We start from the raw sequence: 20,143 nt of genomic DNA on the forward strand, positions 1-20,143 counted from the left end.
CTGAGTGCATACTTGGTCTGCAATAAAAATAAAAGCTATGCCTTAACTGCCAGGTCCTTCTGAGGAAAGGTGGGGAAGGTTCCACAGCATTATTGTATATTCTTCTTCATTATGTCTTCCACTGTCATAGCTCAAAAGTCATGGCCAACATTTCAAAGTCCACAGCACTAGCATGGCATGGAGGCAACTCTTTCTCCTTCCATTTTATGGATAAAGGGAGACAGTGGGCGATTAAGTGTCTTCTTGGAAACCTCTCGCAGGGCCTACATGACATGGCATTTTCTGGTCCCCCTTCAACTTCTCTGTTTGTTCCCTCATCCTTTTGCTGGTTCCTTTCCAGATGCCCTAAGTGTGGATGTCCTCCCAAGCTCTGCCCTTGGCCATGCACTCTTCTGCTTCTCTCGTACCTTTTCCTGTCTTCAGTTATCACATTTGTTCTGATGACTCTCAAATATTCATTTTTGTCCTGATCTCACAGCTGTGCAATGGTACCAAATTTCTAATTTATCCATAGGATGCTTTAATCTGTATGTTGCGTCCATTATCTCAACTCTGTTTCTCTCGCCATTAATGCATCTTCACCAGCTGAGCCACTATTTGTTCAGACTACTGGTCTATGGTCAGAAACTCCTCTATGGCTTCTTTCTCTCCTTCATCTCTGATGTTCAATGTCATTAATACTTGTTACCTTCAGACTCCTTTCTTCCTCTCCTTTGCCCCCATCATGCTTCTGATCCATTTAAATGACTGATCTCATTTTCAAGTTCCAGCCTCTGCATTTTTGGAAATGCCCTGCAAACAAGGCACCCACGCCATTCACTTCCTTTGTCCCCTAAAACTCCAGATTCAACATCACCTCTGTCCCTTTTTCAAGGGCTCCCTCAACTTTAAATGCCTTTCTTCTTCATCCCCTGCCATGCCCTCAGGATCACCACCTCCACGTGGCCTTCTCTGATTACTCACACAGGTCCTATCTTTCTCACAGCAAGAATTAGACTGTTGGGCTTTGTTTTGATCTTAAATTTTTGCTTGTTGTTTAATATATGACACTTTTGTTTTGCCAGCCTGATTACAAATTCTCAGAAGAAAGGATGAAAACTTCTTGGAGTAGTTTTCTAACCTGCCAGGTATGGACTTTCATAATGGACTTCCAATAAGTAACTGTTGATCACTTGATAAAGACCACACAACAATATCAGGAATCCATGAGATACAGAACTGAAAAGCTAATCTTGAAAGCAAGAGGTACCCACACCCTAAAAATTACCATGTACTAGATGACTTCAAAATTTTGTTATGCCTTCTCTATTTCCTAACATACTTATGGAAGGATAGGAATGTATCTGTGCCATATTTTAACCACATTACATGGAAAGTGGGATAGAAAATATGCACGCTAAACTTGCAGATAATATTGAATGAGTGGCAACAAAAATTAAACCTAAAAGGTAGAGACACCATCAATGAGTCTGTATAATTTTGGTTCAGGAGAAGATGGGGCCCTAGGATCCTTTGGAAGTAATCCTAATCAGTCTCAACTAGCTAGTTAAATCTGGCTGAGTAGAAGAGATTCTAGGGGTCCAGCTGACAATTGTATGTCAAATAATTTGTCATTTTATAAAATAGAGTTCTGCTAAAGACTAGAGCAGTGGTCTGGATTTTCAATATGACCTCTGGGAAATTCAAGAGTCAAGCAATAAAGTACCTCAAAACAAAGGGAAGTACTAAACCCAAGTGAGGCTCTCTGCTGCCACCGCTGGTTTCAAACCTGAGGACTCTATCAGGCCTTTTCAGTTCCTCTAATATACCATATTCAATGTCTAGGATATTAAAATTCTGGCAAATGGGACTATTGATTTTTTGCTAACTCTGAAATATCCTCTATGTGCACTGATGGCAAGAGCTCTTTGTGAGATAACTACTCAAACACGAGGCTACCAGTCAGGACGCCCATGCAGAAAAAGGGAGCTGCACCCGAATTCAAGCTTGGCGATTAGGATAGCAAGGCAGAAACCTTTGACAACATTGTTTATTTAATAGATTTGGAAAGGTATCTGTGATTCCAATAGTTTTTTTTTTTTCTTAATGTCACTCTATTGTCACAGAACTACTTCAGTCAGAGCCAACGGGAAAGAAGGATTCATGCTATAGTGGGAAGAATATTGGGATCACAGATCTGAGCTGTATCACTAACTATCTATGCAACCTTAGACTCAGGGTCATCACCTACAAGAAGAGGGAATTAGACTAAATTATATTTAACATGAAGTATAAATTATATCTAATTTAAATTAGACATCATAAATTATATCGATTCTAGGTGTGCTCTTATGCCATATGGCATTTAGTCTTTTCCAAAGAACAATCGCAGTGAACATCTGGCCAGAAGTTGTAATTCAAGCTTTCCCAACTCCGCACACCTAAGTGGTGCAAAGCACGCTTCACTTACATCACTGAGAGCTTTCTGGGCTTGGGCAACCCTCCTCAGTTCCGGGCTGTCGTTGTAGGGGTAAAACAAACTTTTGTCTGCTTCCCAGTCTTCAGTGTAGAGTTTCTAAATCAGAAAAGAGTGAAAAGTTATGAGAAGGTGCGATCACGCATACACGAAATACATAATGTTGAATTTCATCCATCAATGGCATAAAGAACCAAGGGCAAGGTGAGAGCAAAGGTAAGTGAAATCCACAGATAACCTCCCCCTTTCCATCCAATCCAAGTCATTTTTATTAATAGCGTGACCTGCTTCTCCTGGCAGGTCTTAGTTTCAGAGTGGCAGATGTGCCTGATTTTGTTTCCTCTCTTCTCTGGGACTTTACCTGCCTCCTGCAACAAGTGCTACTGCAGTTACACTTGTAACCAGGAAGCACTTCACATAGAGTCCGTCACAACATAAACCTCTAATGAGAGGAACGGCCAGGGGTATCCCAAGGGTAGCACAGGGTCTACAGAAAAAATTTAAACTATCCCTTTGTGGATCTCTCAGCTGCATCTTCTCGGGTGCATCTTCCTTTCCCCCAGATATTCCCCGCCCTCATCTTGCACAGAAGTACTCTCTCCACCACCCTGCCCAGGAGACTCCCTCACAGTTCCTTTTGCCAAGCTCCACCGCTACGGTCCCCTATGTCCCAAAGCTACTCACGAAAAGCTTGGGGAACTGCATTCCAGATCATCAAGTGTCACTCTAAAGTCCATGGTGGGGTGACATAGGAAGATAGACGTGCGATGAAGCAGAAGCCCTTACCTTACTGAACATGGCTGTGTTCTTAACGGCCTGGACAAGTTCAGGGGCATCAGGGGGAAGCAGGTACTTATCCTTGGTGTCTTCCCAGTTCTGCTTGTATAAAACCTAGACAGAAAAAGCAGAGGATCTGCGGCTCGATGATTCACCCAAGAGCATGAGGACTTAGCAAAGGGAGAGCTGCCAAGGGGTCCTCACACAAAGGCTCCCCAGTGTGTTTTACTAGGAAAACATTGACCATGTTGATGTCCTGCAATACTTTTCCTGCAGTAGTAAGCTTTTGTTTGAAAATTTTAATTTTTTTTAACTAAATCATGATTCTAATTCCTTATAGATTTCTTTTTTTTTTGTTTTTTTTTTTTCAGATGAACCTCATATGAATAAAATATTTAATGGTAATTATTGAATGAACTTCAAAATTCAAAACCTCGAGAAGGGTTGTGACAAGAAGACATTTCCCCCCTAAGGAAAGTATTACAAGAACCACATTCATTAGTATTTCCCTACTGAGTCAAAATATATTGATATTCTCCTCAAAAGACAGAGTTCTGAAAAACAGAAGTATACTTATTCTTTATGAAAATATAATAAAACCTTTTAAACAATGAAGTCAGTTGCACCTAATTTACATACAAATTTGCCCTTGCTTAAAATTCCATTATCAAGTCCACGAAAGTGCTTGGACGTTTTGATTGAAGAACTGCATTTGTAGAAGTGACTCCAGGGATCTTATCAATTTTGTCATTTACCCATTTCTATAAGTGTTGACTGATCTCTCACACTCAGCTTTCTACTGCAAAATGACTAGCATAGCGGTTCCAAATCATGCATCTTTGATTACTGGGAGGCCACTGATTTATTAAAACATGTGTAAAAATCCATATGCAGCCAAACATTGTCTCTAGTAATTCCCTATAGATTTCTTTCAAAGGTTGCAACCGATCAGTCATTGACTCAATTTGGCAGGCATACGTGTTTCTTTTGATTTGTATGGTATTTTAAAATGTTTTTAATTAGTTGCCTACATTTGAAATTTGGAAATTCTTCATGAAAATTTAGCTCCTCAACTTCTTTAGAAAAATAAATAAGAGATTCTGGTGACAATCTGTGCAGTGACTGCCTGGAGCTGAGCCACAGTTGCCTCTTTGGGCAGGGCATGGACCCTTCACTCCACCCTTAGCTCTTACAAGCCACTTCAGTCATCTGTGCAGCCTCCTTGATATATGTGGGCATTGGATTCACACTGCCCGTGGCCTGGTGTGCAGGACCGGGCCCATCCAGTCTTCTCCTCTAAGACAACTCGAAGGTACTACACATGCTATGGAGTAATCCAGCCGACAATACCATGGCCTTACCTTGCTGACTTGCTGCGACACTTTCTTTGCATGTTCAATATCTTTTGCTTTTTCGTCTACGTGACAGATAGTTTTAGCAACATCGCCATCCATTCGATACTTAACCTGCAGAAATAATGCACAATTAGAGTTCAGAACAGGCATAAACATGTGAGCGTATTAAAGAATATCTTACAACCAAAGAGCATTAACTTAACGACTCTTTATGTGCATCGCAAAGGAAAGTTCCTGCATTTTAGCTAGAAAACCGTGATCATCAAAGATCCACAGAAAACCTGCACGTCCGTGTTCCTGGCTGAGTTTCCACCTGCTGCTCCTTGGCCTCGCTGTGCTCCAACATGGAGGACCACAGTGGGTTGCAGTTTCCACCTCACAGTCTTCTCTTAAGCTAACTTGCTAAGCCAAGCTTTTAGAAGTCTCTTTGGGTTCTCATTGACAGCAATATAATCTCCAGCCAATGCTTTTTCTAGATTTCTGGACTAGCTCATATTAATTCAACTCCTAATTCTCATTACACGTATTTAGATCCCATTACACGTATTTACACAATCCCCAGTGGTGGGCATGTTTTTGAAGTATCTCTCTCCTTTCTTTCAGCAGTGCAGCCCACCTCACTGAGTTGATCTTGTACTTTCTTGATTCTGCGAAGTTCTGGGGTATCGGTTGTGCTGGCGTATGGCTGTCCTTTTGCTTTCTCAAACTTCTCCTTGTATTTATTCTGAAAAGAATGTCAGAAATTAGCCTAAAACCTGACAAGACAGCAGCAGAAGTTTCAGGCAACATATGCATGCCTATCTGATTTTAAAAAATCCTCCAAGTTATAACAATTATCGATTGTAATAGCTTTCTTTTTATCCCTTACCCTGACTCTCAGCAAAAACTAAAATAGATTTAATTGTTCTTCCTAAACATGGTAGGATCCTGGAAGCAGTACAAATTTATTACAGACTATTGTCTTGGAAATGCCCTAAAATGATTCTCTCAATGGTTTTTATTTTTTTGTCTGAATGCACATATAAAAAGCCTGAACCTCAATTATTTTAGAAAATAAATGAAGAAATTGAGTTAAGTCTGAAAAGATTTGATTGCTAATACAATGCAAAAAATTTTAATTCAGAAGTTGCAGTGGTTTGGATAGCTGAGACATTAGCTGAATTAATGGAAAGTCTGAATGATAGAGTATTTTGTAAAGAAATGCAATTTTATTGTTTCTGCTAACTACACAATGGATTCTTGCTTTAATAATAATGTGCATAATTATCATTACAAATGCTTTAAGAGTACTCTTGAGTGAAGTAGTCAACTATCTAAATTATACTATTGACTTAGTTACTAACCACTTTAAAAATATTATAGACCTTTGCCAACATTCTGATTAGCATATCAGAAATTCTAGCTTCATAGCATCTGAATTAATGCGATTTTATGGCAATAAATTGACTCAAAACATTTTCTATCTTTGATGAATACTGCAGCAATAAAGGAGGAAAGAAAACTTTGTTTTTAGAAACCTAAGTCTTAGATCATTCAAGGCTCTGAACTGCAAATATACCAAATAGTCTCCAGGAGTTAATACTTAACTAAAAGTGAATATTTATTGACCAACCACAACAGGATGCTTTTGACACAAAATTTAGTCCTACATAATCCAGTGTTCCCCTGAGCTACCTTTCCTTTTTCTAAGCCTCCAGAGGACACACAATCAAGCCACCCAGCAAGACTTCAACCTAACGTGGACAATCAATAAATTAGGTCTGTTGAAATGGGTCTAAATCTGCTGGCAATCAGTGTACCTTATAGACTATTCATGTGTATTTAAGGACTAGGGGCCATCAAGTGCAAGGATTCTCAACCCAGGCTGCACATTAGAATCACATGGGCAGTTTTTAAAAATCTTTGTGCACAGGTCTCAACCTCAGACCAATTAAACTAGAGTGGCCTGAGCATCAGTAGTTTTAAGGCTCCTGGGGGTTCCAATGTGCAGCCATGGTTAATAACCACTGTTCTAAGGCAGAGTCACACAATTCAATTTCAAATGAGTTCTTAGCCTGATCTTGGTTTTCTAAACTACATGTTCTTCTTCACCATACACCTCTTAGAGACCTTTTTATATACTGTCACCTAGTCTACTTAAAGGCTATTTTGCTCATAGTTTAAATATATGTTATGTAGTTTCCTTAAACAGACCTCAATTAAATTTATATTTCTGATTTCATCTTTCTAACTAATAGTGATTAAACACCACTAAATGCTTTATAATTGCCTTATAATGTTTATTTTGCAGAAATAATCTCATTGATTTTAATAAGAATACTTTCTCTGATGCTATAATATTACAAATGAGTTGCATAAAAGGAAGATTCAAGAGTCACAAGAGCTTATATTTTTGCAAAATAAGTTTTTGATTCATACAAGATTGAGAAACAAAATCCAGCCAGCATGCAAAACAGAGTTGATTGAGATCAGTAATTTCTCAACAATAAAACAGGGTTAGTAGAAGTTGTTTGAAACTTACTGGGCTAAAAAGATCCTGCATTTTCTGACTGTGTGCAATGTAGGGGGTCATGAACTTTGAAGGGTCCACTTTCTTCCGGATGACCCTCTTCCTCTCCACTGGCTTTGCCGGTTCTGGCTGTGCCAGGGCTGGTCTGGAAGTTGCTGGTTGCTCATAGTCAGATGTACTAGTAGTCGTAGTTTCATAGTATTCTGTTATTGTCTGAAAAGTTAACATGTAGTACAACATTGTGATGAAAATAATCTTGATATATATTATTCTAACTCCAATTCACATTCCTGATGTTACTTCTCCATATCTAAAATTGGCCAAACCACGCACTCTATCCATATGAAGGCACATTATTTTACATAAATCAGAATGGTGATCGGTAGAGATGGTATGGAGTTAAAAGGTTACGCCTTATGAATTTACAACATCACCTTAAAATTGCATTTGCAGAAAGACACTCAAATACTTCAAGGTAAGATTAAAATCAGAAATAAAAAATTCTTAAACATTTGAAAATATTCTTAAGTTGTCTAGGTAAAGTAAAAAGCAAACTTGAGATTGGGAAACAAAAGGTTAAGACAATCAAATGAAGCTCAAATTCTTGACTTTAACTTTTAAGTGACTAAGAGAAAAATGGTTGCTTGTTCTGCAGGCAATTGAGGCTTTCTCCACGGTAGAAAGAGACAAAGAATAATGCACTGTTAAAAAAATGAATCACATCAGTGTTATAAGAGATTACCATTCTCTTGGCTTAATCCATTAATTAACATGAACTGGAGTGCCATTTGCACTAATAAATGCTTAGGTGGACAGGAATAATGATGACAACATAATGGGTTAATTATCCTCAGAACAGTCCTATCTATGTACTGGGAGGGAAATTACAACACGCTATAGTGGAAGAAGCTAAGACTCAAAGTTTGGGTCTAGTCCAAGGTTAAAAATACTGTATATAAGGAAAGAAGATAAGGATCCCAAGTCTTCAATCCATCTCACAGTATCGTTTTCTTCACATCTAATATCATCAGTACCAAAGGAAGAGCTCTAGCATCCATTATGCAAAGAGAACCTAGTAAGGGAACTGTACATTCACGAGCACTCCTCGTAGTGTCGTCAGATCATTACTAATAGGCTGCTTTCTGCCAATTAGCGCTAATGCATAATGGACTGTGAGAAACTAACCAAGTTACAGCATCTACAGACGTTAGTTTTCCTGCGGTCACAGGCTCTCTGAGCAGGCTTCACAGTGAACCACCTGTATGGCTGTTTGTCATGCTCGAAGAGAAACAGCTCCATGCACAAAATGAAGCATGAGAGAGGTAGTTCACCTTGGGGGGGGGGGGGAGTTCCAACTTGGAATATTTATGGGAATGGTTTTCTCAGAATTCCCAACGTGCTAAAATCTGAGTAACATTTCAATGCATCATCAGGAACCAAGCCTTGGGGGGACCGTCCCTGGCGGCAGAGATGGTGGCCTATGAGTTACAACTCTGCACAGTGAAAACTGCTGGTCTCTATGCCAATCACAAGGCCAAGGCCCAGGCCATCCCTCTTGCTGCAGTCAGAGAGTGATGATGACCACTGACACTAACCAAATTTGCACCATCTACACGAAAAATACCGCAGGAGCAATGGGAAACAATCCCCAGCCTGCCTGAGTACATTGAATAGCAAAACGGTGACATAACCTGTCAAACAGGTAACATTTTGTGCTTTAACCACCAACTTCAGGGCCCAGGTGGGGTGAAGGGCCTTCTCTCGGATAATCTCCTTCGCCATCTTTGTGGCCTTGGGAGTCTGAGACAGGAGAAGGCTCTTCCTGCTTTAATGAGAATGTAGCTCATGCGTGTGTGGACGGGGCCTTACCTCTCCTGGCACCTCTTCGTAAATTGTCTCTTCTGTGTAGTACTGCAAACAGAGCACAGAGGCATCGTCATGAGAACCAAGAGCAGAAGTCACCTCTCCCTTGCCCCAGCTGAACCACTTAGGTGACTTCGCTAGCTGAGCTGGTTTGGAATATCTGCGGGGAGGGAGTAAGTGAGGGAGCCTGTTCAGACTTTGAAACCCCATTTCCCTTTATGATACTTCAGGAAAGCTGAAGGGAATGCCCTAAGATTGGACGCAGAGATGCAGAGGGATGAGAAAAGTGTCTGAGGCTGGTTTGTAATGAGGGGAAGCCATTGTACAGGGACAGGTAAAATTTTTTCTTATGATCCCCGAGATAGAATTTGCTGAAAACAGAAAACAATAATAAAAGATCCTGAGTGTGGGGGCTGGGAAGAAGAACTGTGATAAAACTCACTGTTTACTAACTAACAATAAGACACAACTGAAAACGGAGTGTGAATAAATTTCGAGATGGAATGTATCATGGAAACAGTAAGACCCCAAACCATATACATATCTCAGTGATTCCTACACCCTCCCGATTACTTAGTAATAAGTGTTTCTTCTGGAGTAATGGGTCAGTCCTTTTTCAATAACAGCATGATGGTTCTAAACCAGGTGCTAAGATGACTGTTGGCACATGCCAAGGGAAGGAAGGAACCAGGGGAAGATTCCTCATTGCGAAATGTGGGAAAGGGAGGCTGCCATGGCCACTGGTGGCCCTGAGGTGCCTGTAGACTGGATATGAAACCGAGCCTACTTTTGTTCTGCTTATGACATCACCAGCAATAAATAGATGCAGATAGGAACTGGCTGACATTTGCTTTCAGATGTGTAAGGAGAGAGGAATCCTGCCCCCAGCCTCACCCAGCTCTGCGGGGTGAACAGAAGGAAAGGCTTCTGTAGGTCAAGCCACACAGGGATAGGGAAAGGGATAAAATGAAACACGGGGTTCATTTTCTCAGTCAACAAAATCTGTGACACTTTTTGCTTCATTTTTCTTATCACTGGCACCAAAACATGTACAGTACATGAGGGGAGGGGAAAACCATCGCCAAATTATTTAACTGTTGTCCATAGGTCACTTGCTGTATCTCACCTTGAGGAATAATTGTATAAAACTTGTCTAATGTCTTTTGTTCTTGTGCATTTTTTTTTGTTCTTGTGCTATTTTTTTAATTTAAAATCTAATTCTGTTTGTGTGTCCTTATACATAGCGACAGTAATTGCAAGCTGTCCCAGGACAGAGAGTTGCTCTTTCACAGTTGTGACTTCAGCACACGAGAAACACCATTTGGACACTTCAGGAAATATTGTTTGACGCTGATGCCGCATGGAGCCATTCCTCTGTCCACACAAAACATAAGTGGCTCGAGAAGAAATATTGAACTAAAATGAAAGATTCATAACTACTTTGGATTTTCTCAGCATCCAAGTAAAAGCAGCTCTTTGGCAGCTATCCAATTTTACCTTTGCTGCACTCTCACCATTGGTAAATATATCTTAGAATTAAGCTTGTAAAAAAGGCAACATTATTCAAGTGGTTGGCATTAACTTATATGCCAAATCTCACTTTTTTTTTTAGATCTGTGCCACTAATTAGATAGTACATCCTTGCTTCTTTCTCTTTCTTTCCAAGTTTGAGTAGAGAGTGACAGTAAAATTTTATTTCAGATGTCCAAGATCCCTAGGAGATATATTTTTAAAGCTAGCTCCTCTCTATTTTCTGAACTCTTCCCTAACCATTTTTGCAAATCTGCTACAATCCCATTCTCATGATCCCTTGGGAGATCAAAGAGACCTCAGTTCAACACTCTCTGGCAGGCACTCTATTAGTTTATCTCCTGCTAGTCAGACTCAGAAGCAGTAATAAGAACAAAATGGCAAGGATGGGACACCTAAAAATAGCCCCCTGCATTTTTTATGACATCTAGTTAAATCAATCAAGTCTAGCACTAAGGAAAATTTCCAGTGGCAAATGAATACAATTATCTTAAGAAAGACAAGGATATTTAAGTTGAAGCCTAAAAAGTATTCCTGGTATTAGCATCATACGGAAGACAATTTAATTTATAGTGTTAGCATTTGATAGTGATTATTCTGACCCTTGGGGACATAAGTAAAATGCATACTAGTGATAATATTGAGCATGAAAGATGTGGCCAGAGAGGTTGAATGTTGCAGTGTATGAGATTCATTCTGGGTTTTTTTCTTTTCATATTCTTCAGTAATAAAAGCGATTTTATTCATAGAATAAAATAAAATTTCCTTCATCTAAATATAGACTGGTCACTAAAGTAATTTCCAAAGACAAATTTTGGCACTGTAATCTGGAATTTGGTTCTGGGCAGATCTTTTAGTTAATGTCAGTCTTTATTAAAAAACAGAGATTTTCAAAACTGCCTCCAAGTACCTTAGGTACTTGGAAATATTCATATGTTTAGATCATCATCATTAATTGGTAATTATTAAGCACATTCAGATTCATGGCAATGTATTTATATGGATTATAGTTCCAAGCCCTTATATTTTATTTCTAGAATGTGAAGCTAAAGGTAAGAGCTGGTGACAAAAAACCATAACATGATAAAAACACAAGGATTAAATATCAAATTAACAATTAATAACTTTGTAAAATGTGTCAGATGTCCCCCAATAAGTCAAAGGTAATCTTTCCAGATACCTACTATGAACTTTGTTCTTACTCAAAATTCAAAAGCAAAAGCTGGTCTTGTTCCCCTGGGGAAAGATAATGGAGTCAGTGGAAAAGTGTGACTCCAACTGTCACTTGTGACCTTTATGAATTTATTTATATGTGTGTGTGTCCATGAACATGGGTGCACATATATATATAAAATTTCATACATGCATATAATCTCATATGTATGATTATTCCCAATATTTATCTCATATTGTCCTATCTATAACCAACTTGTTGAAGCGATGAATAAGGAGTAACTTTTTTTTCTCTGTGGCTATGCAGACACTAAGAAACAGACTTCAGTTTTCAGACCTTTCTCTTCGTTGCCTCTGTCTCTTTGATCATAGGAGAAGAAAGTAGTTTTAGAAGACAAATTAAAATCCACTTTTACCCCAGTCTTTGTTGTTTTTTTGTTTTTTTTGAGAGTTTAAAGAAAAGCAAAAGTGGCAAACAGTGATATTTCCTTTCAATTCTAAATCCCACATAATTATAGTGAAGCTGAACGCAAGATATTCCTTTCTTATGCTTTAATGATGACTCTTTGTGAAGTTATAATAGACAATGTATTTTTCGAATGATTAACTCACCTACCCGGCTTTGATTGTCACTACACAAAATATGTGGCTGTCGATTTGTCTTTATCTTACCTCCACCACCTCCTCATATTCTTCGTCATCTGCCATTTTCCCGGAGTAGTAGCGGCACCTACAAACTTTTCATATTCCGCACAAAGGAAAATGCATTAGAATCTAACCCCAGGACAGACATTATCTGATTACATTATAAAAATAGAATTTAAAACTAATCTATGCTACATATTTGGTTATTTTTGCAGGGTAAAGGAGAGAAGACATTTAGAATACAGGTCTAAACAACAGAGGCTTCCAATTTCTTTCTCCTTATGCCCTCCGTAACATGTTAGCTATTGCTACTTCTACATGATCAATTCAGTTAAAGTTGTAAAAGGAAATTGAGGTAAGGAAGTGAGTTTGGACTCTAGGAACAGAGAATTTAAATTTTCAAACCTTTGGATAAAAAAGCATTTTCAAGCAAAACGTTTAGTGAAAGGAAGGTCAGCTTTCAGCTGGAATTTTCCCCATAGCACCAAAATTCTAAGAGGGCTGACTTACTTTTCTATACTGCTCTAACCCACCATCTGCAGTATATCCCTATGCTTTAAATGAGAATATGTAAAACCATATACAGTCGATAGATTTTAAAAGAAAAATAGAAACCTCAAGGCAATGGGGTTATTCTCTTCCCGAACACCATTGGCTTAAACGGGTTTTCTCTTTTGTTTCTGTAGCTCCTGTTCAAACCTGAAAAATAACAAAGTTTAAAGCATTGGTTGAAATACATATAAAATTGTAGGTCTCTGGCCTAAGCTTCTAATTCAGGAAATAACGAAAGGATCTCTCAGGGCCTTTTCTGTTTGACACCAGAGAGTGGGACTCTCGATACAAGTGGATGATGACTCGGAGCAGCTGTCCCTGGGCCCAGAGATGTTTGCCATGTAAACCAACACCCCGCAGTGGCTGGTTTTGTTAAGCTAGCGAAACTGCCACTCCTTCTGAGGCAAATGGAGTCCAGTGGAATGGGATAAATATAGGAACGTAGAACATAGATCTTTTTCCATACTAATATATTTAGGGGGAAAAAGAATCAAAGGCAAAACATGAAAAAAATTTTGTTAGACAAGAAAGCCAACTCAGTCAAGCAATAAATGGGTTAGTGTAGGAATTGACCCTAATCACATACTCTACATATTAATAGGGACTTAGTGAGCTAATGGGGGTTACAGACGTCCCTAGCCACATTTCTGCCACTAATTTCCCCATTTATGACCCCAAACCTTGAAAAATACTTCAAGGGAAGTTGTGGAACATCTCCCGAAAAAACATTACAGAAAAAGCCATAAACTGGCCTTACCTTCAGTCTATCAAATAAATTTCCTCAGCAGCAAAGCCTCTCCCAACTCTCCCCTCCTGAGAACCCCAGGCAAGAGCCAGCGTGGTGCCTGGGCTCCGAATTATCATGTGGCAAGAGCAGCCAATCAGATCTTGAGTTGCTCAAATTTCAGAAGCTAAATATACTGAGTGATCTTCTGAAAACCACCTGTTCATCAATTCCACTAAAGGATAAAGGGTAACAAATTGCTTGCCTAGAACTATTCAAATGTAATGGAATTCTACCTAACTTCCAGCCTATAGGATTCAAATTTAGGTTTAATTTCTTAGGTACTGCAGCCCCGTTCAATACCATATTCATGAAAAAAAAAATTTAGGAGAAAATAAGCATGACTTTGAGAGGTTTTCACTTTTCCATAACTGCTGTCTGTGTGTTGTATGTCCAATTTTCACAGAGATAAACATGCTCACCCTCAAAAGATTCACCAGCTGAGTTACCGGTGTTAATGTGAGAGCAATTGAGGAATATGATGCAGAAACCGTCAAGTTGGCAAAAGCAATGTTTAAAAATGTGATGCGTGAAGTTATAGGTGGAAATATTTGACGGTGACATTAGAAAAGATATCCATAGGGTGTAATTAGAAAGATTAGGCCCCATCATTTTTCTGTTACTAACCCAGGAGGGGTTGCCAAAAATCACATTCATTACCTCTCCCTCCCTAGGTGAGGCTAGCTGCTAGGGATACAGAGCCTCTCTTGTTCATAACTGAGTTACTGATTTCCTGTTAACTCAGCTGACTCCTGGCTCCTAGAAGCAAAGTGTGAATGCAGACACAAACGGGTTCAATTTCCGAACAGGGAGCACAGATAAAATGGAAATCAGTAGATGACTAGGAAAAAATAATGCTGTATTAGGTAAATCCAAGTATAAGACATTTACTTTGTATTATACAAATTATATAACAATTTTCTTACAACTTGCCTAATGTCCTTCACTCTTACACTTTCTTTGCTCCTGAACTGTGTTTTTCTTTTTTATTTGAAATCCAGTTCTTCTGTATATCTGTATGTCCTTACAGATAGCGATGAATCATAAGCTCTTACAAAACAGAGAATTGCTCTTTTTCTGGATTGCTCCTGTACCGAAGGAAAAACTCTGTGAGTCACCTATACCTTGGTATGGATTTGAGACTAAACATATTGTAATAGTTCTTTTTAAGTTAAATGTTAGAAAATAATCTCATATTTCGAACATATGTACCTCTCTCCCTTCCATGATTCATATGGAGGTAGATAAAATTTAACATAATTTTACCATATAACTAATTAGACCTGTTCATCTCGTATGTTCTCATAGGTCTTATGACAAGGGATATTTATATGATATGAGATCATTTACTTGGTAGCTGCAAACTGGAAGAATTGTGACTTACTATTCATGACATACTATAAAAGATGTTATTAAATTGAAAAATAATAATACAGGCCCATTTTTTTTTAAAGCACAAGAGTACGAGATTATATAAAGTGAAAATGAGCATAGACCTTCTTAAAGATAGTCAGTGTTAAGATTCAGATATTTTCAATATGGACATGGACATAAATTTATTTATTTAATAATATGTAATGGGCATCTTTTATGAAACTTCACATACATATAGCCTATTCTAATTTCCAAAAATAATCCTATTGATTGGATATAGTATAATTTGTTTAATCAGCACTTTATTCATGAACAGTTAGCATAATTGTAAGAAGTAAATTTCTGTTGTATATAAACCACCCGGTTTATGGTATTTCTGTTATAGTAGACCTAATGGACTAAGACACTCTCCACACATTACTTTTGAACCCACTGTGGCATTAACAAGTGGGGTTCCAGATGAGCAGAACCTCAGACTCCATTTATAGTGAAGTATATATCCCAGGAACAGTATCTAAAAAATTAGGGGGTTGGGAATGAGTCCACATGAAAACACCTTGGCTTAGACCTCTTGGGATCAATCCCTCCTGAAAGAAAGCCCCAAAGCCCCGGCTACATTGGCCTGCTGAAGGTTGCCCTAAAAATTTGCAAAGCACATCAGTAGCGAGAGAGTCACAGGAGAGCTGGCCACGTTCCCATCATGGTTACACAGGGGCCAGTACAAGCAGTTTACATTTCTCCCCAATCACACTAAAAAACACTGCCACCACCTTTCTAAATTCTGCAAATACTCTAATCTGGAATTACGCCCTCTAGGGATGAAAGAACAGCTCTGTTTTCCAGGCCTCTGGAGGAGGCATCCTTATTTATTGGTAGGTTCTTATTATTAATATATGTCTTGTACATAATTAAGTGCTCAGTAAATGTTAGCTATTATTATTTTTTATTATTACCAGTTTTAAAATTTTACTGGAGTCTTAACTCTTTACTCTGTATTATATTGAAATTCTAAAATATCATGAAGCTTCTGAAATCACATAGTAGTTCGTTTAAAAATTTATGAATAAATAGGAGTTTGACTAGAAGCCTACATAGTTGACTACAAAACAAAGCAGGGCACAGTTAAGTGCCAATAGCAGAACTTCAGATAATGCTTTTCTAAATATCAAAGTGTAAAAGTATCATGCCTGAGGGCCATAAGAGATTTGATGAGGGAGATGGTATTATAACAGATTTTTGTTATTTTAATTTCTTTGATTTTATTCATTATTTTGATCAAATTATGTGTGCACATAGTTTAAGAATAAAATAGTTTTACAAGGCTTGTTATTAAATCAGCACTCCCTATTTCTACTATTCCTCCTTTTATTCCCTCCCTAAAGACATCACTTTGACTCTTTTAGCTGAATCTTTTGTTGTATACTTCTGCACATTAAAAAAAAAAATGTCTACACTGCTCCTTCCTGATTTTTCAGTCATAGGCACCACATACCAAGTTCCCAGCTGGTAAGCTGAGGCTTTGGCTATCTTTCAAATGAACTTCCACCTTTACCAGACACAAGCCTCATGCCCCCCAATAAAGTTCTCTCTATATAATTTAGAATTCAATTTGCATTATCATGATTAGCAAACGGCTATTCACAGCTGAATCCCATAGATTATGATGGACTTTTTTTTCCTGCACAAGGATTTGTTGCTATTTTTCTCTATCTCTTTTATTTTCTTCCTTGATTTGATTTTTCTAGACATGTGGTATCCAAGATGACTGTCTCCAGTGGTGGAAATGTTCTATACCAGTACTATAGCCAACATGGTAGCTATAGCCACCAGCTGCATGTGGCTATCAAATCTGGTTGGTGTGACAGCAGAACTAAAATTCTCAATTGTTTATTTAATTTAAACTTAAACTGCCACAGTTTATGTGGCTGGTGGCACTGGTACTGAGCAGCACAATTCTAGACATCTAGACATTTATCTAGATAGACATTTGTATAGACATCTAGACATTTATCACTAACCACTCAAATTTTCTGTCTCAATGTGCTCTCAGTGTTTCCAAGAGGTGGTGTTCTTTCATTCCAGCATTTCATCTTCTTCGCTCTCGGGGAGTCTTGTTCCATCTGGACCAGCTCCTGCTGCAGCTGGTGCTCAGCTCTCATCTTGATCCCCCTTCCCCAGCGCTCCGGGGAGTCTCCTCCTCTGTCTTCTGGATTACTCTGTGGCTTTCCTGGATCCTACATCTTCCTCTTGCTCAATTAACTTTCTTGTTTTGATAGAAAACATCCTCCAGTAGTTTCCTGAGAAAAGGTACATAGGATGTAAAGTTGTTAACATCTGAAAATACCTGTAAAATACCTATAAATACCTGTAATGTATCTGAAAATACCTGTACTCTATCTTCACATTTGATTGACATTTGACTGGGTGTAGATTCAGGTTCCTTCATCATTTTGAAGTCACTGTTCCATCATAGTCTAGCTTCCAATGCTATTTGTAAAAAGTCTGGAGCCATTCTGATCCTTCATTGGTGACCTGTTGTTATTTAATCTCCTTGAAAGTTTGTAAGCTCTCTTCTCTTCTTTTCTTTTCACTTTTTTGTTAAATTTCAACAAATATAGAGGTCTATCATTGATTTTAATAATAACATTATTGAGACTAGTCTATACTTTGGTTAACCAATTTCCTAGTAGTAGACATTTATGTTCTTCCTAAGTTTTCACTGTTATAAAGAAGTAAGCTCTCTTCTTCATCGCCAGAATTCTGAAAATTTACTTCCCTTGGGGTGGGTCTATTTTTACTCATTGCTCATGGCACTCAGTGGTCCTCATATACAACAGTTCTGGGAGATTGCTTGAATTATTTTCATGATCTCCTCTCCTCCACTCCCTTTCCGGAATTCCTATTGTTCAAGTGTTGCATATTCAGGACTCATCCTCTAACTTTCCTCATCTCTTCTCTCTTATTTTTAAATCTCTTTAGCTTTGTTACTCTTCTTCCTAAAAGAGTATCTCAATTTTATCTTTCAACCCTTCTATGGAATGCTCTTTTCTGCTATTGTGGTTTTGATTTCTCCAATTTTCTTGTGTTACCTGAATGTTTCTTTTTGAAGTATCTTTTTCATAAATCTAATATCTTCCTTTATCTCTTGGAAAATGTTAATGATAGGATATTTTAAATTTTTTTCTTCTTATTGCACATTCTCTGTTTTCTACACAATGTTCCCCCCATTTGTACACTCTTATACATTTTTTAGCTGTCTAATAATCCTGGTACTGTGTTCTTAGTGGAGTCATATTCAGTGAAAAGCTGATTGGACCATGCTCTGAGTCTACGAGTGAGGCTTCTTGAAGCTAAGGTTCACTGTACGATGATTAGCCGGGATTATTTATTTGGGGGGACTCCTGATGTTAGAATGTTTAGGTTTTTTCTCTTGGGCTACATAGATTCCCCCGGAGAAAGATCTCCTGCTTAGTGTGAAAAGAACTTATTGCTAATAGCTAGTTGAAAAAAAAAAAGGCTGGGGGGCTCTCAGCATCCAGTATGTCAACATGCAATGTGCCCTTTACCACCCTATTTTCTGTGCAGTTATAGTGGCCTCAACTATGCCTGAAATATCCCCTCCCTCTCACCTTATCCATATAATAACCCTGCCATTTTCTGCTTTGGCAAGGAGTGGACATTCACTGGCTCTGCAAAACACAAGGGGATCTGGGAATCCAGCTACATCTTAAATTGCCTTTTAACTTATTCTTCTGTTTTGGGTCTGCTTCTCCCCCTCCTTCATCCAGATATACTGTGTGCTGCATTCATTGCTTTATCTTCTGGGGACGATGTAGAGTAGCTCAGTTTGCTTCTCAATATCAAATCAGGACTCTGTTTTCTCAAGTCTGCTAATTAGTTATACTCTTCACTGTGTTTCACCTTCGAAAATACATGGCTGTGATCTTTCCTTCTGCTCTTTTTGAGACTATGAGGACATGAGTCATACATAAAGCTAGAAGGAGCCTTACTTTAATTAATGATTTCCTTGTTTGTTCACATTTTCAAATTATTTTATAATTCAATAATTTTAACATATAATTATGCAAATAATTACATTGTGATTATATTAATTTTCCCCACCCATTACATATTATTTTCCCACATTTTTACTTTGCTAATTACTAATAAACTTGGTTATTTATTCATATGTTTATTGACTATTTGTATCTGTTATGTTGTTTTTTGTTTTGTTTTGTTGTTTTGTTTTTGAGACAGAGTCTCTCTCGATTGCCCAGGCTAAAGTGTCATGGCATCAGCCTAGCTCACAGCAACCTCAAACTCCTGGGCTCAAGCAATCCTTCTGCCTCAGCCTCCCGAGTAGCTGGCACTACAGGCATGCACCACCATGCCTGGCTAATTTTTTTCTATATATTTTTTAGTTGTCCAGTTAATTTCTTTCCATTTTTAGTAGAGATAGGGTCTCACTCTTGCTCAGGCTGGTTTCAAACTCCTGACCTTGAGTAATCCGCCCACCTCGGCCTCCCAGAGTGTTAGGATTACAGGCATGAGCCACCAAGCCCGGCCTGTATCTGTTATTCTGTACACTACCTGCCCATATGTCCACCCCTACATTGATTTCTAAACATTTTTGATGTACTATGAATATGATCATTTGCCTCTTGTGTGAGTTGTGAATATTTTCTCCAAGTTGTTTGTGGTGTCTGTGACCACAGAGATGTTTTAATTTATTTGTAGTCAAATCTGTCAATCTAATCTCTTCCTTCCAGGTCCAACACCATTTATGAATGATTTTAATTTGAAATACCTCCTTTATCAAATATAAAATTAATATATATTTCTATTTCTAAAATCTCTTGTGGGTTTTTGTTTGTTTTCTGTTTTCTTTTTACTTTTTGGGTTATTTTGGTTTTGTCTTTGATTTTATTTTGAAACTTTCACACAGGAAGACTTACGTGTACAATTTAGCAGATGGTGGTAAAATGAGCATCCATATAACTATCACTCAAGTACAGAAAGGTCATGTCTATACTGACCTTGACAGTAATAATTTTCTTGCTTTTATTTTTATCAGAGATGTATGCATTGCTAAACATTATAGTTTAGTTTTGTCTATTTTAAAATGT

The 20,143-nt window shown here is 38.2% G+C and overlaps 1 protein-coding gene across 16 annotated transcripts in view; it reads right to left on the minus strand.

Moving 5' to 3' along the window:
• NEB (nebulin) overlaps positions 1-13,724 on the minus strand; it is a 210,534-nt gene extending 196,810 nt beyond the window's left edge. For all 16 annotated transcript variants that reach the window (XM_076005535.1, XM_076005527.1, XM_076005534.1 and 13 more), the window contains exons 1-9: positions 13,617-13,724; positions 12,923-13,006; positions 12,335-12,399; positions 8,966-9,007; positions 7,109-7,309; positions 5,204-5,311; positions 4,594-4,698; positions 3,242-3,346; positions 2,450-2,554 (exon numbers count right to left, since the gene is read on the minus strand). In XM_076005535.1, the coding sequence (XP_075861650.1) occupies positions 2,450-2,554; positions 3,242-3,346; positions 4,594-4,698; positions 5,204-5,311; positions 7,109-7,309; positions 8,966-9,007; positions 12,335-12,370 (702 nt within the window). In that variant the 5' untranslated portion in view covers positions 12,371-12,399; positions 12,923-13,006; positions 13,617-13,724. The remainder of the gene's footprint in view (positions 1-2,449; positions 2,555-3,241; positions 3,347-4,593; positions 4,699-5,203; positions 5,312-7,108; positions 7,310-8,965; positions 9,008-12,334; positions 12,400-12,922; positions 13,007-13,616) is intronic.
• Positions 13,725-20,143: the final 6,419 nt, after the last annotated feature.

The sequence above is a fragment of the Microcebus murinus genome, chromosome 8 (genome assembly GCF_040939455.1).
Source record: "Microcebus murinus isolate Inina chromosome 8, M.murinus_Inina_mat1.0, whole genome shotgun sequence".
NCBI lineage: Eukaryota > Metazoa > Chordata > Mammalia > Primates > Cheirogaleidae > Microcebus > Microcebus murinus.